The sequence below is a fragment of the Onychostruthus taczanowskii genome, unplaced genomic scaffold, assembly GCF_017590055.1.
Source record: "Onychostruthus taczanowskii isolate IOZ18803 unplaced genomic scaffold, ASM1759005v1 scaffold20, whole genome shotgun sequence".
Taxonomy (NCBI): Eukaryota; Metazoa; Chordata; class Aves; order Passeriformes; family Passeridae; genus Onychostruthus; species Onychostruthus taczanowskii.
In genome coordinates this window covers 10,335,180-10,352,859 of record NW_024499240.1, presented here as the reverse complement: position 1 = coordinate 10,352,859, position 17,680 = coordinate 10,335,180, and the positions used below count along the sequence as shown (strand labels likewise).

Sequence of the window (17,680 nt, the reverse complement as noted above, 5' to 3'; positions counted from 1 at the left end):
ATAATAAAGATGGCACTATACCAGCATAATCCAAGAAGTGGACAAGAACAGTTTTTAGTCTCTGCTAAGTGAGGCAACAGGTTTCATACATTAACATTCGTCTACTGTGGCAAATTATTCATGGTGCTAACAGGATAACTGACATCATGGGAACCTATCACGAGAAGTTCTGATCTGCTGTCAGCTGTACAAAATGTGCACTGTCACTTCAAATGGGCACAAGCATTATTTTTTTAGGCTATTGTTTTTTTTTTCTCTAGAAAAGGAGAAGTGACATGCTGCATACCTTTGTGTGAAACCAAATTTTAAAGTAACAAATCAATGCAGACATTTCCAAACTCTACTACACTATTAAATCAGTAAAGCCTTCTGGGCCTCAATCTACTTGATAAAACTCTCTTCTCAATTCTCAGCTGGTATCATGTAAGTGCAAATAATTGACTTTCTGGTACCCAGAAAAATAGTTCCAGCAGCCATTTACATTGGAGAACATAAGTATCACCTACCTAAAATAACAAGTACGTGAAGAAAAGGCAGAAAGGCCAGAACTAAACCCTAAGTCAGCAACATGCTGGTTTTCCACAACTAGAGGGCAGACTAATATCACTGGAAAGTATCAAACACAGCCCTACAAGTTTTCCTGCAACTCCACACAAAATCCATTTCCAATTTTCCCAGGTCAAGAATTTCTTGATTTGGCTTTCAGTGTGACCTAAACTCCCCTCTCAACACATACTTTCAAGCCCACAGTGCTGACACACCTCTGCACTGCCTCGAGTGCAGGATGAGAACGACTTTGCAAGAGAGTCCACGAGCTCTGTGAGGGAAACAAGAGCTCCCTCCAGCAGTCAATTACCCAGAGCTCTACACCCCTTCCATGACCAACCTGCAGAAGCAGTGCTGTGCTTCTCCCATTCAAGAGTGCAGTTGGCCTCGGGACAGACAAGACGCCCAGAAAATCCCAAATAACCCTTACAATGCCACCCTTACAAGCCCTCGTTGGTGACAAGGGTCCTTACCACTTTATTGTGCTTCTAAGGTTAGGCTGACTGACGGTGCTGTCATCTATAAATATTGTTGAGCATGAGCTGTATTTTTTCGTAAGCTGCCCAGGAGAAACCTTGGGGGAGAAAAAAAAGAAAAAAAAAAGAAAAAAGAACTGAAATACATTCAAGAACATTGTTTAGCACGCTGAATACTGGCTTTACACCTCCAGTGGTTGCTGCTGCAGCGTAAGCTATCCTGCAGCCATCTAGTTCCTTTGTGTAAGATAAATTTATAAACCATCCCTTGTAATACACAACATGATTTTAGCTAACTAACAGTAGAAATAGCTGAGCCAAAGCATCAAGTCCTGATTTTCTCAGTTCTCTCCTATTCCATTCTTGTCAGTTTGTGTCCCAGTCTGCTCTCTGTGATGTACTCTATTAGATTTCCCTGTGACTCCATAATCACCTTCTCCCTTCTTTTACACCCTACACCTTTACAGTTTCTGGTTATCCAGTTTAACATTTGGGGGTTTGTCATGTCTTTCAAAAGAAAGAAACCTTTTCCTGACATGGCTCACTTCACACATGTCCTGTTTAGCATCTGGAATCTGGAAGCAGAGTACTGCTATTACCCTTACTTTTACTATTACTATTTAGAGCTACCAATATGCTCCATCATCCATCCTAACTCTGTCCATTCTGTACTGTAAGAAACCTTCCAATATAACCCTACCCAGGCTTCCCTGAGCACATTCAGAGAATGCCTTGCACTAGAGATAGGACATCGGAATTGAGGGAGGAATTTCAATCAAACAATTCAAGATTCATTAGTTTTCACCAGAATTTTTTAAATGCCTTGTCTAAAACTTTGAAGTCTACAATATGAAAATGCTGACACCCTTCAAAACTAACTTCCATTCTTACTTTTACTAGACAATGATTTTTTTTTTATCCACCTATTAATGACATTGCATCTTTTTTGGTTTGGCTGGTTTTTTTTGGTAAGTGAAGTGTCCAAACTAACTAATATTTGTGGAAGAAGCTCAGAGCATATTTTCAGATTTTAAAACTAATGGAGTATCACTTGGTTATCATACTGATGTTATTTGTTCCTTATTCTCTTTTCACACTGGATACACTTTTTAAAATAAGCCCTGTAGCAAGACTCAATCAGCAAGCCATTTAAGACCTGCCATCTTGGCTGAGAAATTAATGCAGTTTTATTTTTTGTTTCAAAAAATACAGACAGGTTGGCTTATATTTTCTTTCTTACTGTTCTGAAATATTTAAAACTGACAACAACAAAAAAAATTTATTCTTTTGACATCAGCCATTCTATGCTTTGTGATATTGGATATTATTGCTTAGAGACAGGCAAAGTTAATTCAGTTTTACCCTTCCAAGGAAGACTTGGAACATGTGTAAGACTATGTACCTAGAACTACTACAGTTGTTTCCTTGAATTTTTGTCCCAATATCCTAATATTATTTACATAAAATCCAGTTTACTTACATGATTTATATGGTTACTCTTCCTCTTCTCTCGCACTAGAAAAAAGGAAAAATAATGTGAACTGAAAGGTTTCCCAATTTACATTCAATAAAGTAATTCTATTAACCTAGTTTTCTAAAGTATGGGAGTATTAAAAGTTTCAAATTTTATTTTAGGTGTCTGGGAAAGTAGTTTGAGGAAAAAATACCATGTTTTATCAAAAGTTTTATCTAGTAAGACATACTCCTGTCTACCCACATGTACATTTAGCAACCACTACTTCCCATCACACTAAGGGGAAAAACATCTCAGCTTTGAAAAGATGCTGTGTATCAAAAAACCAGGATGATTTCAGATAGTTCAAACAGACAATGTCCAACATCCAACAGCAAACAGAAGCAAAACCAGCAAAACCACCCTGAGCCTGCCAAAGGCACACAAGGAGTAAGTGAGGTGCCCAGCATTATTTAGGTGTTCTCTCTGCTCCTGTTAGCAGAAGGCAAAAGGGAATTTCACTATACAGAGGATGCTGGCACAAGCTGTGCACCTATTTATCATGTAACTGCAGCCATGCCATTTGCTCATTTTAAACTGTGTTAGTCTTTCAAAAGAGACTGCAAGGTTAAACTTCCAGCTGTGACAGCAGCAACACAACAGTGTGCTAGGGAGAGCTGCACACATGCACAGAGTATTCAAATGGGACAGCATGGACAGACACCTCTCCAAAGTTCTAACCTCACATCATTACCACTCCTTAGCAGCACACATTCTCTTACATTTTTAGAAAAATTGACAATTGGAAAAGAGTATCCACATTCTTTTAGTCTTTCTTCATAAATCAAAACTCATAACCCTGATAACATCTCACTGAGAGAGAATTTATAGATTATTAATTCTGCTAATTCTATGGAAGGTCAACTAAAGAAGAACAAGGGAAATTAGAAAATAAATTATTCTGCCTGACTTCTCCATTAAAATTGATTAATTTAATACAAACTTCAGAGAATAGTTTAACAGTTACTAGCTCACCTAGAGGACCCTTTTTCTACGTGAACACAAGTCTACACAATTCAATACATTTGAAGAAATCCAAATGACATTTAGAAGCAATACCACCCCCACCAAGGCGGTTCATAGTTTGAGCATTTCTGCAGCAAGGCTGGAAGGCTGCACAGTGACTGCTCATGAGCCCTGTCAGTGTGTGAGCTGCACCTTCAGCACTGCTCGTCTCAGAGCTGTCTCAAATGAGCAGGCCAGGCCCTCTGGCTGTTTGAAGACTGACCTCAGAGGCCCCAAAACAAGAGGTCTTTACACTTCCTTGGTATCATCTCTTGTGGAGAAGCGGGCTAGTGCTTGTTCCCGCTGCTCACAGATTATCTGAGCACTGCAAAGTTGATAAAACTGACAATTCTACCACTTGCCACAAGAATGAATAGCAGGACAGCAACTGACAGACCTGTCAAAATAATTCTTTTCTGTGGCAAAGCTGTGCCAAGTTAAAAGACACACTGCAGCTTTCCATCAGCACATGCAACCACAAGTGCATCACTTTCTTAGCAAAACAGTTCTTCAAACAAGAACCAACTATAAAAGAAACAGAAGCATTTTAAAAAGATTATCTTAAACTTTTTTTTAGTTGCAACTTCAAAATGTCCTACTGTCAGAATTTGACAACAGAATTTTTATATGTGCATTACAGAAATGCCTCCACTTTTCAATAGCCTTTTGGAATGCACAAGCTATAGCAATTGTTTCAAAATTGAGTTATGAGGTAAATACAGGATCTGCAAAGAAACTGAGAATCCAAATACATCTATATAATTAAAACCAGGACTGGAGAATATTTATCCTCTGAAACTATTCAAATAATTTAAAACAACACATTCAAAAGCAACTGGTATAGACTAATGGCTTAGGCTTATTATTTATTACAGAAAACTTAGGGTTTTTTCAACTACATTTTTTTTACTTTAAAACAATTTTTCAAACAGTCCTTGGTCATTAAAAAACCCAACATTGCTTGAAACTTGAATTACACTAATGAAGAGAGCCTTTCTCCTTCAGACTACTCTAGGATCTGCACTCTGAAATCTGATACTTAAGCCTTTAAAGATCAAGTGATTTTAAGTGTTAAGTAAAATGGTCTACAAACACGTTTCTGTGTAAAAACCTAAATTACTAATCCCTATGCTTTGAAAGAACTGAAGCACTGTTCTTGAGCTGTTACTTTTGGTTACTTTTCCCATTTTTTTCTGTTTTTTTGTTAAACTGGAAAAAAACCGTAGCTTACCATCTGTTTGTGACTTGCTCAGGAAAATTGTGCTTGCTCTGGGATGATCAGATGGATTAGATTCCAAGGCTAAATCTGAAATAGGAAGGACAAAAAAAGGAGATACCTTTAATAAAAGATGATAACTGCAACAATTCCCACCCATCCTCAAAGTGCTCAAGCACAGTGAAGGAAACAAGATCAAACTCACACAGAATGGGTTGTCTCTCTGAAACAGAACTGTACTTTTGCCAAAATGAATAAAAATTTTATATTTTTCCCTCTGAGAAAAAAAACCAACCAAAACCGGACAGATAAACCCATTTATCTTCAAAAGTCAGTCTGTGTCCCTGCATGTTAGGGGAGCTGGCTGTGGGGCAGGTGCTCAGAAGTGAGCAGAAAGCTAGAACTTTACCAAGAGAATAATTTAAAAAAAACATACCAAACTAACTAACAAAAAATTATCACTGCTGATCTTTCTGTCTACGCTTTATGTACCAAATACAGCAGGAAACAACCTCTGTGGTCTTACAAAAGAACCTAATAAGTAACATTTATGGTGCTGATAAATATTAAAACATGAAGCTTACACTCTTGAGTTCTTCTGGAATTTCAAATAAAACCATGTAAAGCTAAAATAGAGTTATTGAATAACCAAATGACTGCTTTAGTCCTTCGCCACAACAGAGCAGTGATGGCTTTAGAAGAGGATATATTCCTGCCTTAGATTAAGATGGAAGTGATCACAAAAGTTTGTTGATGAAATTGTGACCATCATGATGAAATTCTGAGCTGCCTTAGCTTTGACAGAAGAAACAGCTGCTCCAAGGAAGTCGTGCTACAGACACAGTGAGTTATGTGAACACATGAACAGAATACTGTAGCACTGTGACCCTCTAAGTCCTGGAAAGAGCAATTCTGCATCCATTTACAGTTGTCACTGTCATGCCATGCCAGCCATACAAGCACACACACTCGTACACGAGCACTTGCACTCTGAAGTGTTCAACGTGGGCCACCAACACAGCTGACACACCCCTAAAAAGAAAAGCCATCTAAGAATTGTCATCACCTTTTAATTAAAAAAAAAAAAACAACATAATCTTTATGCACCAAACCAACAGAACTCTGCCAAACCACAAGCTGCCTGGGTGCTGCGGCTTTAACTGTGTGAATGTTTGTGCTACTGCACCTCCCCACAACAGCCCCAGCCCCATGCACCAGCAAGGGAACGTCACTGCCAAAGTGCATGACAGCCCAAAACTCCTCATTCCAGATTCCCACTGGAGCACAACACTGCTGTCCAGAGCTCCATGTTTGCCAAGTACTGGGCTTTACAACCCTGCTGATCTTAGTCCAGCCCTGTTGCTCTGGCACTGGTCCAGGATGTGGACCACTGTAATTTTGAATCTCTACTGTTTAAGTAGCCAACATCTGTTTAGGAACACCAAGACTGTTCAAAAGGCAATTCCCCCCTCCTGTCAAAAAGCCAGAGTCAGCCATGAAAGCTGACCATCTTGTTAAGTTTTAAAAAGTTAATTTACAAAACCAGTATTTCCATTGTCACCTTACTGTACTCATTCACAGCACACAGTGAACAGATATCTGAATTTATTCATGCAGTAAAATGTAAGAAGTCCTGGCTTAGATGCCCTAGAGTGGAATTTACCTCAAGTACTTCTGATACACAGTTGATTCTCTGAAAAAAACAAAAAACCCCAGCATGCAATAGCATGCCATACTGCCACAATTTAAGTACCACTTGTAGCATCTTAACAGAATAGTATAACTTGCTTAAAACTTGTCCACAAGTCTGACAAGTTTCTAACACTGATTTAACAAAATCACGTTTAAGAGACATTATACAGCTTCTAATGCTAGCACTGCATTAACAAACTCAACACGAACAGTGTTCAGAAGTGGAAGTATTTTGCCAGCCTGTAAGTATCTGAAGTATCATCAACAGGCCAAACAAGACTGTAATGTGCAGACTTAAAATACAGATTGTTATCAGCAAGTTATGATGCAAACAGAGCAAATGATTCAGAACTTATTTACAGCTCAGCAGCAACTTTTAGAATAACTGGGAAAGTCAGGTTAGAACGGACCTCAGAGGTCTCCAGTTCAACCTCTTGCTGAAAACAGAGTCAGCTTTTGGTAGAACATGAGGCTGCTCAAGGCTTTACTGAGCTGAGCCTTGAAAACTTCCAATGAGGATCCATAGAGCCTAGATCACCTTTCCCATTTGGGGGATTAATGCCTACAGGGCTGTGAGACTCACTGTGGAATCGTAGGGAAGAACTTGTAGGACTGGATAAATCTTGGGCCATATTTAGGGAAAGGCAGCAAGGAAAACTGGGGAGGAAAAAGCACAGGAAAACTGAAGGAAAAGGGCACTGAAGTGAGTAACTCCTAACACAGGACTCCATGTTTCTCCTTGCTGAATTTCATAGGGCCCAGTGCTGTCCAGGTCCCTCTGAATAAGCAGCCTCTAGCACATTGACTGCTGGCTGTCATCTGCAATTTGGGCATCCTCCATCACCTCCTCCAGGTCACTGATAGATGGACAGATGCTTTTTTTCCCCAGGGAAGAGACAACACAGGATAACACCCATCCTCCCTCACCTCATAAAAAAAAAATACACTACTATCTTGACTTCCCTATGGTTTTGATTTACTTTGAAACCATGTGACTTGTTAATGCTCACTTACATTGTTTCTGCCTCTCCCTGTGCTCTGCCAGTCCCTATATCCATGCCTCTTACATGTTAGAAATCAGGTCTAGGACTAAAAGCACAAGAATAACCAACTTTCATCCCAGACAAAAAGTGTGTGCAATGTCTTCTTGTAATTCCAGGCAAGAAGATCCACAGCACTGCAGCGTGCACTGAGTGACACAAAATTGACAAGGCCACATGAGTCAACCCCTGAGCCAAGCAGACCCACACATTTAAGGAGAGGAACAGAACGGAAAGGATCATAGACTTCACTGGCTCCAGTTCCGTACTGGCTCTGCCAGACACTTTCTGCTGGATGAAACCAGGTGTATCAGCACCCACAGCACAGATTATACAACCAGAGTTACTAATACTAAGATACTAATAGTCCAAGACACATCACACGGCTCCCAGTAAGCAATCCCACCAGAAATGATCAGCACACTGCAGCTGGGTTTGGTATTCCAGGGTAACATGGCCTGAGCACACACAGTGTACCTGCTTTGGCCTAGCAAGAGTCTGCAAAGAAAGATGCATTTCACAGACCACCTCCCTGTAGCTTTCCCCTTAGAAGCTGCCAGAGAACTTTAACCATCCTGTCTGTGCCATTTTCCCTGGACAATGCTTTTTTTTCTAAGCAATGGAAAAAGCAGTTATGTGATTTACTCGTCCTAAACTGCCAATGTTGTTCATGAAATACCAAAAGGCAACAGCAATACAGCTGAAGGAAACATAAGGCAAGAGGCAGATAAGGGCATGAGCAGAGGTAAAATTTAATGGGAAACAGCAAAAGAAAAGGCAGAGGAAGAGATAAATCTGTCTGCAAACAATCTGACTCACAACCAAGCATAACTCCTAATACTTCATCCTGGTAGCACTCCATAGTCCAAAGCCAAGATAGTAAGGGTAAGTCTTGAGCAGGAGCTGCATCACAAGTTGTATGACAGAAAACTCAAGCTTCACAGTAAGCTAATATGTGAAAAAGAAAGCATGTATGCCACAGGATAAACAGGAATAATAGGAATTAAAACATGCAGAAACAAGAATGAGAGAAATGAGAGGAACAACAGGATGATATAAAAAGCAAGAAAACAGCTCCAGAACACTTTTGTTCTAGAGGCTATTAACTCAATAGAAATCAAAACACTTTCTATCAGACCCTCACACTTAAGTGATAAAGAGGTGAGAAGGGAAGATTCCCACCAGAAATCAGGTCTATGAGAGCAGGAAAATAATGGTGCTACACAAGGGCCCTTCACCAGTCTGAGAACAGCATGTTAGAAACAACCTTCCCCCGTATTTCTCTGCATCTCTCAGAGCCATTTACTCATGTGTACTACCAAGCTTGTCAGATCAACCCTGCCTCCAGGTGGAGCAGAGAGAAGCCTGAACTTGCTTCCCTGCGCCACCGTTGCCCCTTAGAGGAATCCCTTGCAGCTCACCTGCACTCAGACAATCTCAGCCACCTCGGCTGCTGCTGTGCACACACAGACCCCCACAGGGCAGATCACATCAACTTTAAAGGCAATCCTCTGCCCTAGCTCAGGATCTTGCATCCTTTCCACAACACAAAATCCACATGACGACTTTACTTTTATCCATGTCATGTAAGAATGTGTGTAGGTTTTAGGAATTTATTACGCTAGCTACTTATCTATGGTTTACACACCTCCACGGGTGACTTCTAATTATTACAAACACATTTTACACATTGCATCGTGCTACATGTATTATCCTGTGAATAAAGCTGACAGTCAAAGATGAGACTAAGTAGCAGCCCTTTGACAATTTCACTACTTCAGAACAAACTATTGCATTTCCTTCAACAGTTTTAGCCCCATCCTTTGCTCTGCTGGACAGCACTAACATTTTGTTACAGCACACATTTAAAGCATTAAACAATACAATAATCTCTTTGCTGTAAACTGTGTTTTGTCACTTGCTCAATGACTTACTAGCTGTGACTAATGCTTGAGTTCCCTTATATTTCATTACCTTATGCTATAAAGATGCAAGCCACTTAACCCTGCCAATAAAGATGTAAAGACTGTAACAAATTAGATAAGCAAATCTGCCAATCCATTTCAAAAGTCTGTTATTCCTAACAATAATTTCATATTAAATTATTTCTCCTTCAAATTATGTTACTCTAATTCTTTTTCCAAAACGTTTTAGGAAAGTTACAACTCTGGTTTCTGTATTTAACCTGCTTTATTTGTCCCAGCCACTCCAAATGCACCAGAGAGCCTGGCACGCATAGGCTGCTTTCTATTTGCAACCCTCCTTGTTGAAAGACTGTTAAAAGATTATTTCTAAATATTGTGAATTTACACAATAGACACAGAGAGACATTTTAAAGCTATTTAATAGCTGCCAGTTAATTTTTATGGCACTACTACAGAAACAGTAATATCATTACCAATACCCAGCACATATCTGGGTACACACTGATGTTTTCGAAGGATGCAGAAATCACTTCAATACACAACGAGCTCTCTTAATTAGAAAGGAATTATTTGCTCTTTTACACCACACTCCAGAGCTGGGCTGGAGAAACTGACACAGGAAACATTTCAAATTTACTATTAAAATCAGAAGACTTTAAAAAGCAGAAGTACAGATATTTATTAAATACTGGAGACTACCGAGGATTTAAGTAATTTGTTAATTTCTGTGGATTAAAAAAAAAATCAATACCATATTAATATGTTTTCTTTCATTTCTCAAAGTGCAGGAGTATCCACACTACTCTGCAGAGCCTCCACAGGACATCCCAACATGATCCTATTGGACCCCATTCACAGCCCCCGTTGGGGAAACACGCCCAAGATCTGTTCAGCACAACACAACACAACACAACACCCACCCTCCCTTTCTGGGACCAAACAGAGCCCAGAAGGCTTCCACACGTTTCCTGATGGACCTGCCAGGGTTATAAGCACTTCTGCAGATTTTAGCTAAGACAGGGTATCAGGAGTGCCCCAAATTCCACAGCAAAAGCAGGACAAGTTAAAACAGTGGTAAACAAGATGCCCCTAAGATTTTATCTCTGAACTAGAAGGAAGACAGTAGCTCACAAGCTAGATCGCAGAAGTAACTAATGTTTTGTTAGGGATGTGTTCCTGTACTGCATTTAATTTAGGGCCATTTAAAGGACAAGAAGAAAGAATTAGTTCTATGCTGTCACTCTTTATTCCCCACACTGACCTTCACACATAACACAACTCACTATCATCAGAGGTTAAACTCAAAGTCCATAGCTCTAATTTTCTAACTGATAAGCCAAAACAAAAAAACAAACACACACACACCTCCCCCAAAATGAAACAAAACAAAAAACCCAAACCAAAACAAAAAATACCCCACCAAAACAAAAAAAAAAAAAATTTGGTATACATTAAAGAGTAACCAAATTTTAGAATCTTAGATCCATGCTGACAACAGCAGGTGTAAGGAAAGCCTTCCCATAACACTCCTCACACGTTCTCTGCCTCGCTTCCAAGCCATGGTTCAGAAAGCAGAACAGGTGAGTACCACAAATTCCAGTCTCAGGTTGTGTCTGCAGGTGACCAAAGCAAGACACACTGCAGTGTTTGCTGGTGTCACATGCCACCTGATGGACTGGCACGTGGGACATTTTTTACCTCTTCCAACTGCTCATATTTGCAAACTTCAAATGAAGGTCTGCAGGTGACCAAAGCAAGACACACTGCAGTGTTTGCTGGTGTCACATGCCACCTGATGGACTGGCACGTGGGACATTTTTTACCTCTTCCAATTGCTCACATTTGCGAACTTCAAATGAAACCTGGACCTTACCTGCAGTTTGTTCTGTAGAAGAAAAATAACTATCCATGTAACAAAACATGTCCAAGAGCTTTACAGAAAAACTTGTTTTAGTCTTTGAAATATATTGGCATTCAGCAGTTTATTATCTGAGCCTGACTGACATATTTCCTAACAAGCCAGTGTTAGTTTTCACACTGGAAGGAAACTAACAATGTTTGATTACTGCAATGATTCGAGACCCTTTCAGAACTCCAAACAGAAGCAAAGCTGTGCTATACACACACAGCTCATCAAACATTGTAAAATGCTACCTGGCTGACAGGGGGATTTTTGTGTAAGCTGTCAAGGTAATCCTGATATTCACATCTCCTGCAAGGAAGACCTTCAATTTTATTCATCTGGCTTTACTACAGATTTAAATAAATAGCAACCAAGTTTTTTTAAGTCAGTACCATCCTCACTTATCTCTTGAAATCAAAACATTCAGAGTTTTCTTCTGAAAACATTATTTTTCTAGTGAATGAAATAAAAGTGCACATTCAAACTCTAAATGTAATGAACAAAAACATCAGATAGGTTTAAAAATCTGAACATAAACTTGCTGGCAAGGATCTACAGATGCAAGGTCTGGGTTCTCTAATGTTTGGTAGAATTTTCCCTCCTGCCTCCCACAGTAACTTCTTCCTTCCCCCTGTATGTGGAAGAAACATGGCTAGAAATATTAATTTAATGTGCAATATGAATCTGGGAGGAGTAGCGTTTTGTGTTTTGTTGGCTGTGCAAGAGTTCATTCCCCTGTTAGTCAGCTTTTTGGTATGACCTCACCACAACGATCACACTTGAGAGAACACAGAATTTCTGTTGTTCTACAACATCTGCCCTGCAGGTAGGAAGGAAAACAGCAAATCTAAAGAAAGCCAGCAGAGGATAAGGATGCTAGAGGTAAGTCACACAGAATCAGTTTAAAAAAAAAAAAAAAAGTTCAGATTAAAATGAATTTAGTTTCCTTAGTTCTCTAAGTCTCATCAAACCTCTCTGATTACATATTTCCTTTCAAAACCTGTTATGCTGAAAGCATGCAGAAACACACCAGAAACTCTAATCAGTCTCCTTCCACATGAGCTTCATGTACATATGTTCTATACCAACTACTCTTAAAAACCTAAGGTTTACTTGCTTGCTGCAAAAGTCTCCAAGACTTACTGAAGAGAAAAAAAGGATAGAGGGTTCTTTAGTTGCCAGCAGCACCCAAGGATAAAAACAGAAATACAAATATTATACTGCAGCGATTAATTATTTTATTTTAAATTCCCAGTTCTATAGGTAAATTTCACTGCTGTTCCTGGACAACTTTGTGATTCAGTGACTTCCACTACAGATTGTTTCTAGAGGCCATGGCACCAAGCTTCTTAAGGTAACAACATGGAAGCTGTTTCAGGTTTACAGAAAGTACAATACTTCATATTTGTCAAGATCACAGGCTATCTACAACTGCTACAAATACCTCTGTAATGAATGTCTGGTCAGTTTTTGGAAAGGGATATTGACAGTTATGGGAACCAAGAGTGAGCCTAAGTTAGGCAAAAAAACTCAGTGACGACAAGGAAAAAAGGAAAGGGAATACTAAGAAAAGGCACCAGAGCATCATTTGGTTTTTAGCTCTGGTTTCATGTTTGTCCAAATAGACAAGAGGTATTTGTCAACCTATGCAGCTACAGATCTTCAAATAGAGAGGCACAAAAATCAATACAAGATGGTTAAGCCTTCCCTGTGATGAAACTGTGGCATCAAAAAAGCTGATTCTTTGCACAAAGTGTTTTAACTTAACTAACATTTTAACTAGGATTAAAAAAAAAAAAAACAAACAAACCTGACAACAAACAAACCACAACCTCAAAAAACCCCAAAAACCCCAAAAAAAACCAAAACAAAAAAAAATCCCACAGGAAAAAACCTCCACCCACATGCCTGAAATAAGATGAAATTATGTAAGAGAAACAAATGAACAGTATTTAGACCTTCTGCAAGGAGGTTTATAGACAAGCTGATACAGACAACCAGATCAGAGACAATCAATATATCCAAATATCTGTTCATCTTCAACACTGTTTAATAACTTCAGTGACAACCTGAAACTTTCAAGAGTTACTCTAGGCACTAGCCAGGTAAACTTCACTCACTACATCCCTATGAACTCTCCTCTTTAAAGTCCTCTTGCATTTGCTTTCCCATCTAACCTGTGTGTGATGATCACATCCCAATCAGCTCCTCTCCTGATCCCATTTGCTGTTCCCTCTTATCCCTGACTGTCTTTTCCCTTGTCATTCCCCACCCCCCAGTTATTCAGGTGAGGGTACCAGGTCACTTTGTCCCACCACTTCAGTAGGCAACACTCTTCCCCTTGGTTCAAGGGAATCAGGCACACCTCTGCTCAAACTCAGTGAACAGCAGCAGTGCAGAGAGATGATCTCACGTACGAGTGAGAAACATCTGCCAAGTGAGGTCTTGTTCTAGTTTTATCCAAGGATCAAACAATTTTTGAAGAAGTAGATCTAAACTTAAACATAGGGATCTAGCAAGAAAGTGTCAGTCATAAGAAGTTCTTCCCCCAAATAAGCAGGAAAAAAATCTCAGGGAAAAAAAAAAAAAAAAAGGAAGCCCAAAATAAAGATTAGCAGACACTCATTTGGGGGGGAAAAACCCAAACAACCAAACAAACCCAAACAACCAAACACCAAACCAATCACCACAGCCCACTAAACGGCACACTAAGATCAAAGAGCTACCATGACTAAAACTAGACAGGAAAGCCTTTTTGGTCAATGCAAACTGTGTTGAACTGTTGATTTAAAGAACACTTAATGCTCAGCTGAAAAGTCAACTAGCAGCTTTAGATTCATGGCAGACATTGATATCTAATACTAGCAGAAGGCATGAACCTATTTGGAAGAAACTTCTGTTTTCAAAGTTATGTTTACTCCCTGTTTACTTAATCCAACTTGCTTTAGCATATCAAACCACAAATACAGGCCTCGTCTGGAGAAAGAATGCACCAAACAGGTTATGGCTCAGGATCTTGAGAGCCATAAAATACAAGGTCATGCTTTAAATTCTCTTAGTAGAGGATCTGACAAATCTTTCCTGTTTGAATTAACCTTTGCTGAAACATGAGACTTTCAGTTTTACTGTGTGTTTTACCTCCATTCCACATACCACTGCTTTTTTGTCATACTACATCATAATTTGTCCGTTTTAAGAAAGTGAGAATTTTCTTGTTTCCTTCTGATCTGATACAGGCAATCTAAGCAGTGCTGACTGGAAAGTAGTGCCTATTAAGAAGAGTGCTGGAGAAGCTACAGAATAATCCTCACTTAAGAGCACAGACCTGCGAGGAACGCATTCCACTGGCTATGGAAGAGCAACACAGCGCTATGAAACAACACAAAACAAAAAGTCCAAAGCTCTGTAACTTCTGCATTCCTGATACAATCAAAACATTCAATTTCAGCAAAACAAGTGCAAAAGTACTTAAGACAGACTTTAGAACAACAAACAACGTAGAGGTAGAAATTTAAGGAATGAAGCATCTCCATCCCCTTCGGATGCTAGCTTTCTGATATATTTAGCTGTTTTCTTAGAAACTCCTAGAACTGAGCAGCATGGAACAAAAATAGCCAAAATGATCTTGACTTTTTTCCTTGCAGCTTTCTCCCTGCCAAAGGATTCAAGAAAAGGACAGTCAGTAGGTTCTCAGCCTCCCATTACAGACTAAGTTTGCATCTTAGCTAGCCTATAATATTACACAATAATCAATTACAGAAATACGTTTTATCCCCCAAATGAAACAAATACTTTCTAGTAGTCAAGAGCACAGAAACACGCAGGCTGTCTGCATGGTTTGGGTATGTGACAGCTTTTACATCCTAGAGTTTAAGAGGAATAGGCATAGCTATCTGGTCTATTACAGATTTATTCTTTCATAGGAGGTATTAAATTAAACAGATAGCTATCTCACATCTAACTACTTCATAAAGCCTGTATCATGACACTGGATTTCAAACTGCACAAATAGTGCTTTACATTTTGAACTTAACTGCTTCGATTTTATCCAGGGACTGCTTTGCAACATTCAAAAATCACTGCAAGAAGTTTTACTTCTAAGATTGATCCTGAATTTTATTTTAATAAAGGTATCAAATTTTGGTACTTTCTGCACCCCTAAAGAGTTGTATCAATCAGAAAACTTCAAATATCATCATCGCTTGCAGCAGATCAACTTTGGAGGGCAACAGTGAACCACATACCACTGTAAAAGTGATTTTAAAAATCATCTTAAACATATACCACTTATGCAGTTCTAGTTTTAGGATTATCTCCTGCCTCAAGACTCAAGTTTCTATATCCACAAAAGTAAAATTTGTGATAGACAGCTAGTATCTTATTCTTGGACTATACGCTCTTATTCAGGCTTGCAAATAAAAAAAAAAAAATTAATACTTCTCTACTTCAAGGCCAGTCCTGAAACATGGATGAATTCACAATTAAATCTGTTACTTAGCACAGCTGACATGATCACATACTAAAGATTCAAACAAATACAACCCTTATTCCCGAGGAGATTTGTTCAGCTTAGGCATTTTTGCTTGGCTTATTAGAATCTCTTCAGAGAGTTTAGCTCCTCCTCCCCTAATGGGTTGAGAGAGTTCTGTAATAATCTTCCTGCAAAAATAAAGGTTTATTTCTCCTAGGCCGCAAACATAATTTCTACTACTGCACAGCTGTCTCAGAGGAGCTCCAAGGGGCTGAATGTTCCATCTCATTTCTGGAACAGCTGCACCATATGGTGCTGTGCAGAACTCTGCAAGTTGAGTAATTCCATTTCTGAAGGTCTCCTCACACTCTTCTGCAACGAGTCGGACAGCAAAAATTTTTTTAAGTTCAAGAAGAGTATGGAAAACACTGATTATTGTTACTGTATGCACCGTACATCAAAGACGTTCTGCAAGTTGAGTAATTCCATTTCTGAAGGTCTCCTCACACTCTTCTGCAACGAGTCGGACAGCAAAAATTTTTTTTAAGTTCAAGAAGAGTATGGATAACACTGATTATTGCTACTGTACGCACCGTACATCAAAGACGTCAGCCAGACTATCTTTTTCCAAGCGAATACATTTCCCATAGGTGTGGTTATAATTGCGAAGAGGAGCAGCAAGACGTTTGTTAATGAAACCAAGTTGTGAATGCCATGAGGTGCCGCAGCCCGGCAGCGGGGGGGCCCGGCAGGCAGGGGCACCCCGAGGCTGGCACCTGGCTCGGCAGCCCCGCAGCACAGCCCTCCCGCAGGGGACAAGCCTGGCACAGCGGGTCTGCCGGCACCAGGGCTCCGGGCGTAACTGCGAGGAATCCGAGCGGCACACACGTACTTTCCCATGAGCCCGAGGAAAGCAAATCGGGAACACCGAGAGCTACGCGACGAGGAACGCCGGTGTCATGAGTCCACAGTTACAGCCCTGCACAGCCAGAGGATAAATTACTCACGTCCAGCCAGGGTGATGTCATATGCACACAATCTTTGTAATTCTTAATTCCCTTACTCCCCACACACCCTCTTCCTTCCTCCTGTTCAACAGAGACTGGAAATGCAGCAGCTTTTGCGATCTGCCCGAACACTACGAGCGAGTCACGACTCCACAGTTAGGGAGAAAGGAGCAGCCAGACTTCACCGCCTCAGCCAGGAGCACCCGGGGGCTCCGCCACGTTCTCCTCTTGTTCCCCGACCCCCTCTCCGGGATCCGGGCAGGGCCGGGCGCTGCCCGGCAGGGGAGGCGCTCCTGGCCCGGGCGGGGACTCGCCGGGCGGCCCCGGCTTGTCCCGCGGGCGGAGGTCCCGGCCCGAAGCCGGACCCGCCGGGGCTGTGCCGTGACAGCCGCGGGGAACTTTGCCTGGGGCGCGCTGCCCCCGCCGCCGGACAAAGGGGCCGCGCCTCGGGCCGCCGGTGCCCCCCGGGTGCCCACCGGGCGGAGCGGGGGCACCGAGGGCACAGGGATGCGGTGCCCGGCGCTCCCCGCCCGCCCGCCGCTCACCATCCGGGAACTCCCGGTCGCTGATGTGCTGGAGGTGGGGGCCGCCGCCGCCGCCGGGATCCGAGTCCCCCGACTCGGCCTCCGCCGACCCCGAGACGCCGCCGCCGCCGACGCCGCCGCCCGCTGCCGCCGCCTGGTACGCGTCCGCCCAGCGATCGGGCCCCGGCGCTGCCCCGCCGCCGCCGCCGCGAGCCCGGCTGAGCTTGGGGCTGGCGTCCGGGGATACGCAGCAGGTGACGGTGTTGCCCATGGAGCTCGGCGCTCCCCCGCCGGGCCCCGGCTGCGCGGCTCCGGGCTGGGCCGGGGGAGGGGAGGCGGGCGCAGGGCGGGTCGGAGCGCGG

The 17,680-nt window shown here is 41.5% G+C and overlaps 1 protein-coding gene across 2 annotated transcripts in view; it reads right to left on the bottom strand.

Annotated features, from left to right (window-relative positions):
• The window catches only part of CCNYL1 (cyclin Y like 1), a 33,591-nt gene extending 15,917 nt beyond the window's left edge, over positions 1-17,674 (bottom strand). Inside the window, exons 1-4 of one of the 2 annotated variants that reach the window (XM_041403187.1) lie at positions 17,340-17,674; positions 4,772-4,846; positions 2,503-2,537; positions 1,020-1,120 (exon numbers count right to left, since the gene is read on the bottom strand). In XM_041403187.1, the coding sequence (XP_041259121.1) occupies positions 1,020-1,120; positions 2,503-2,537; positions 4,772-4,846; positions 17,340-17,589 (461 nt within the window). In that variant the 5' untranslated portion in view covers positions 17,590-17,674. Of the gene's footprint in view, positions 1-1,019; positions 1,121-2,502; positions 2,538-4,771; positions 4,847-16,380; positions 17,186-17,339 lie in introns of those variants that run through there. The other variant, XM_041403185.1, reaches the window with a different exon arrangement.
• Positions 17,675-17,680: the final 6 nt, after the last annotated feature.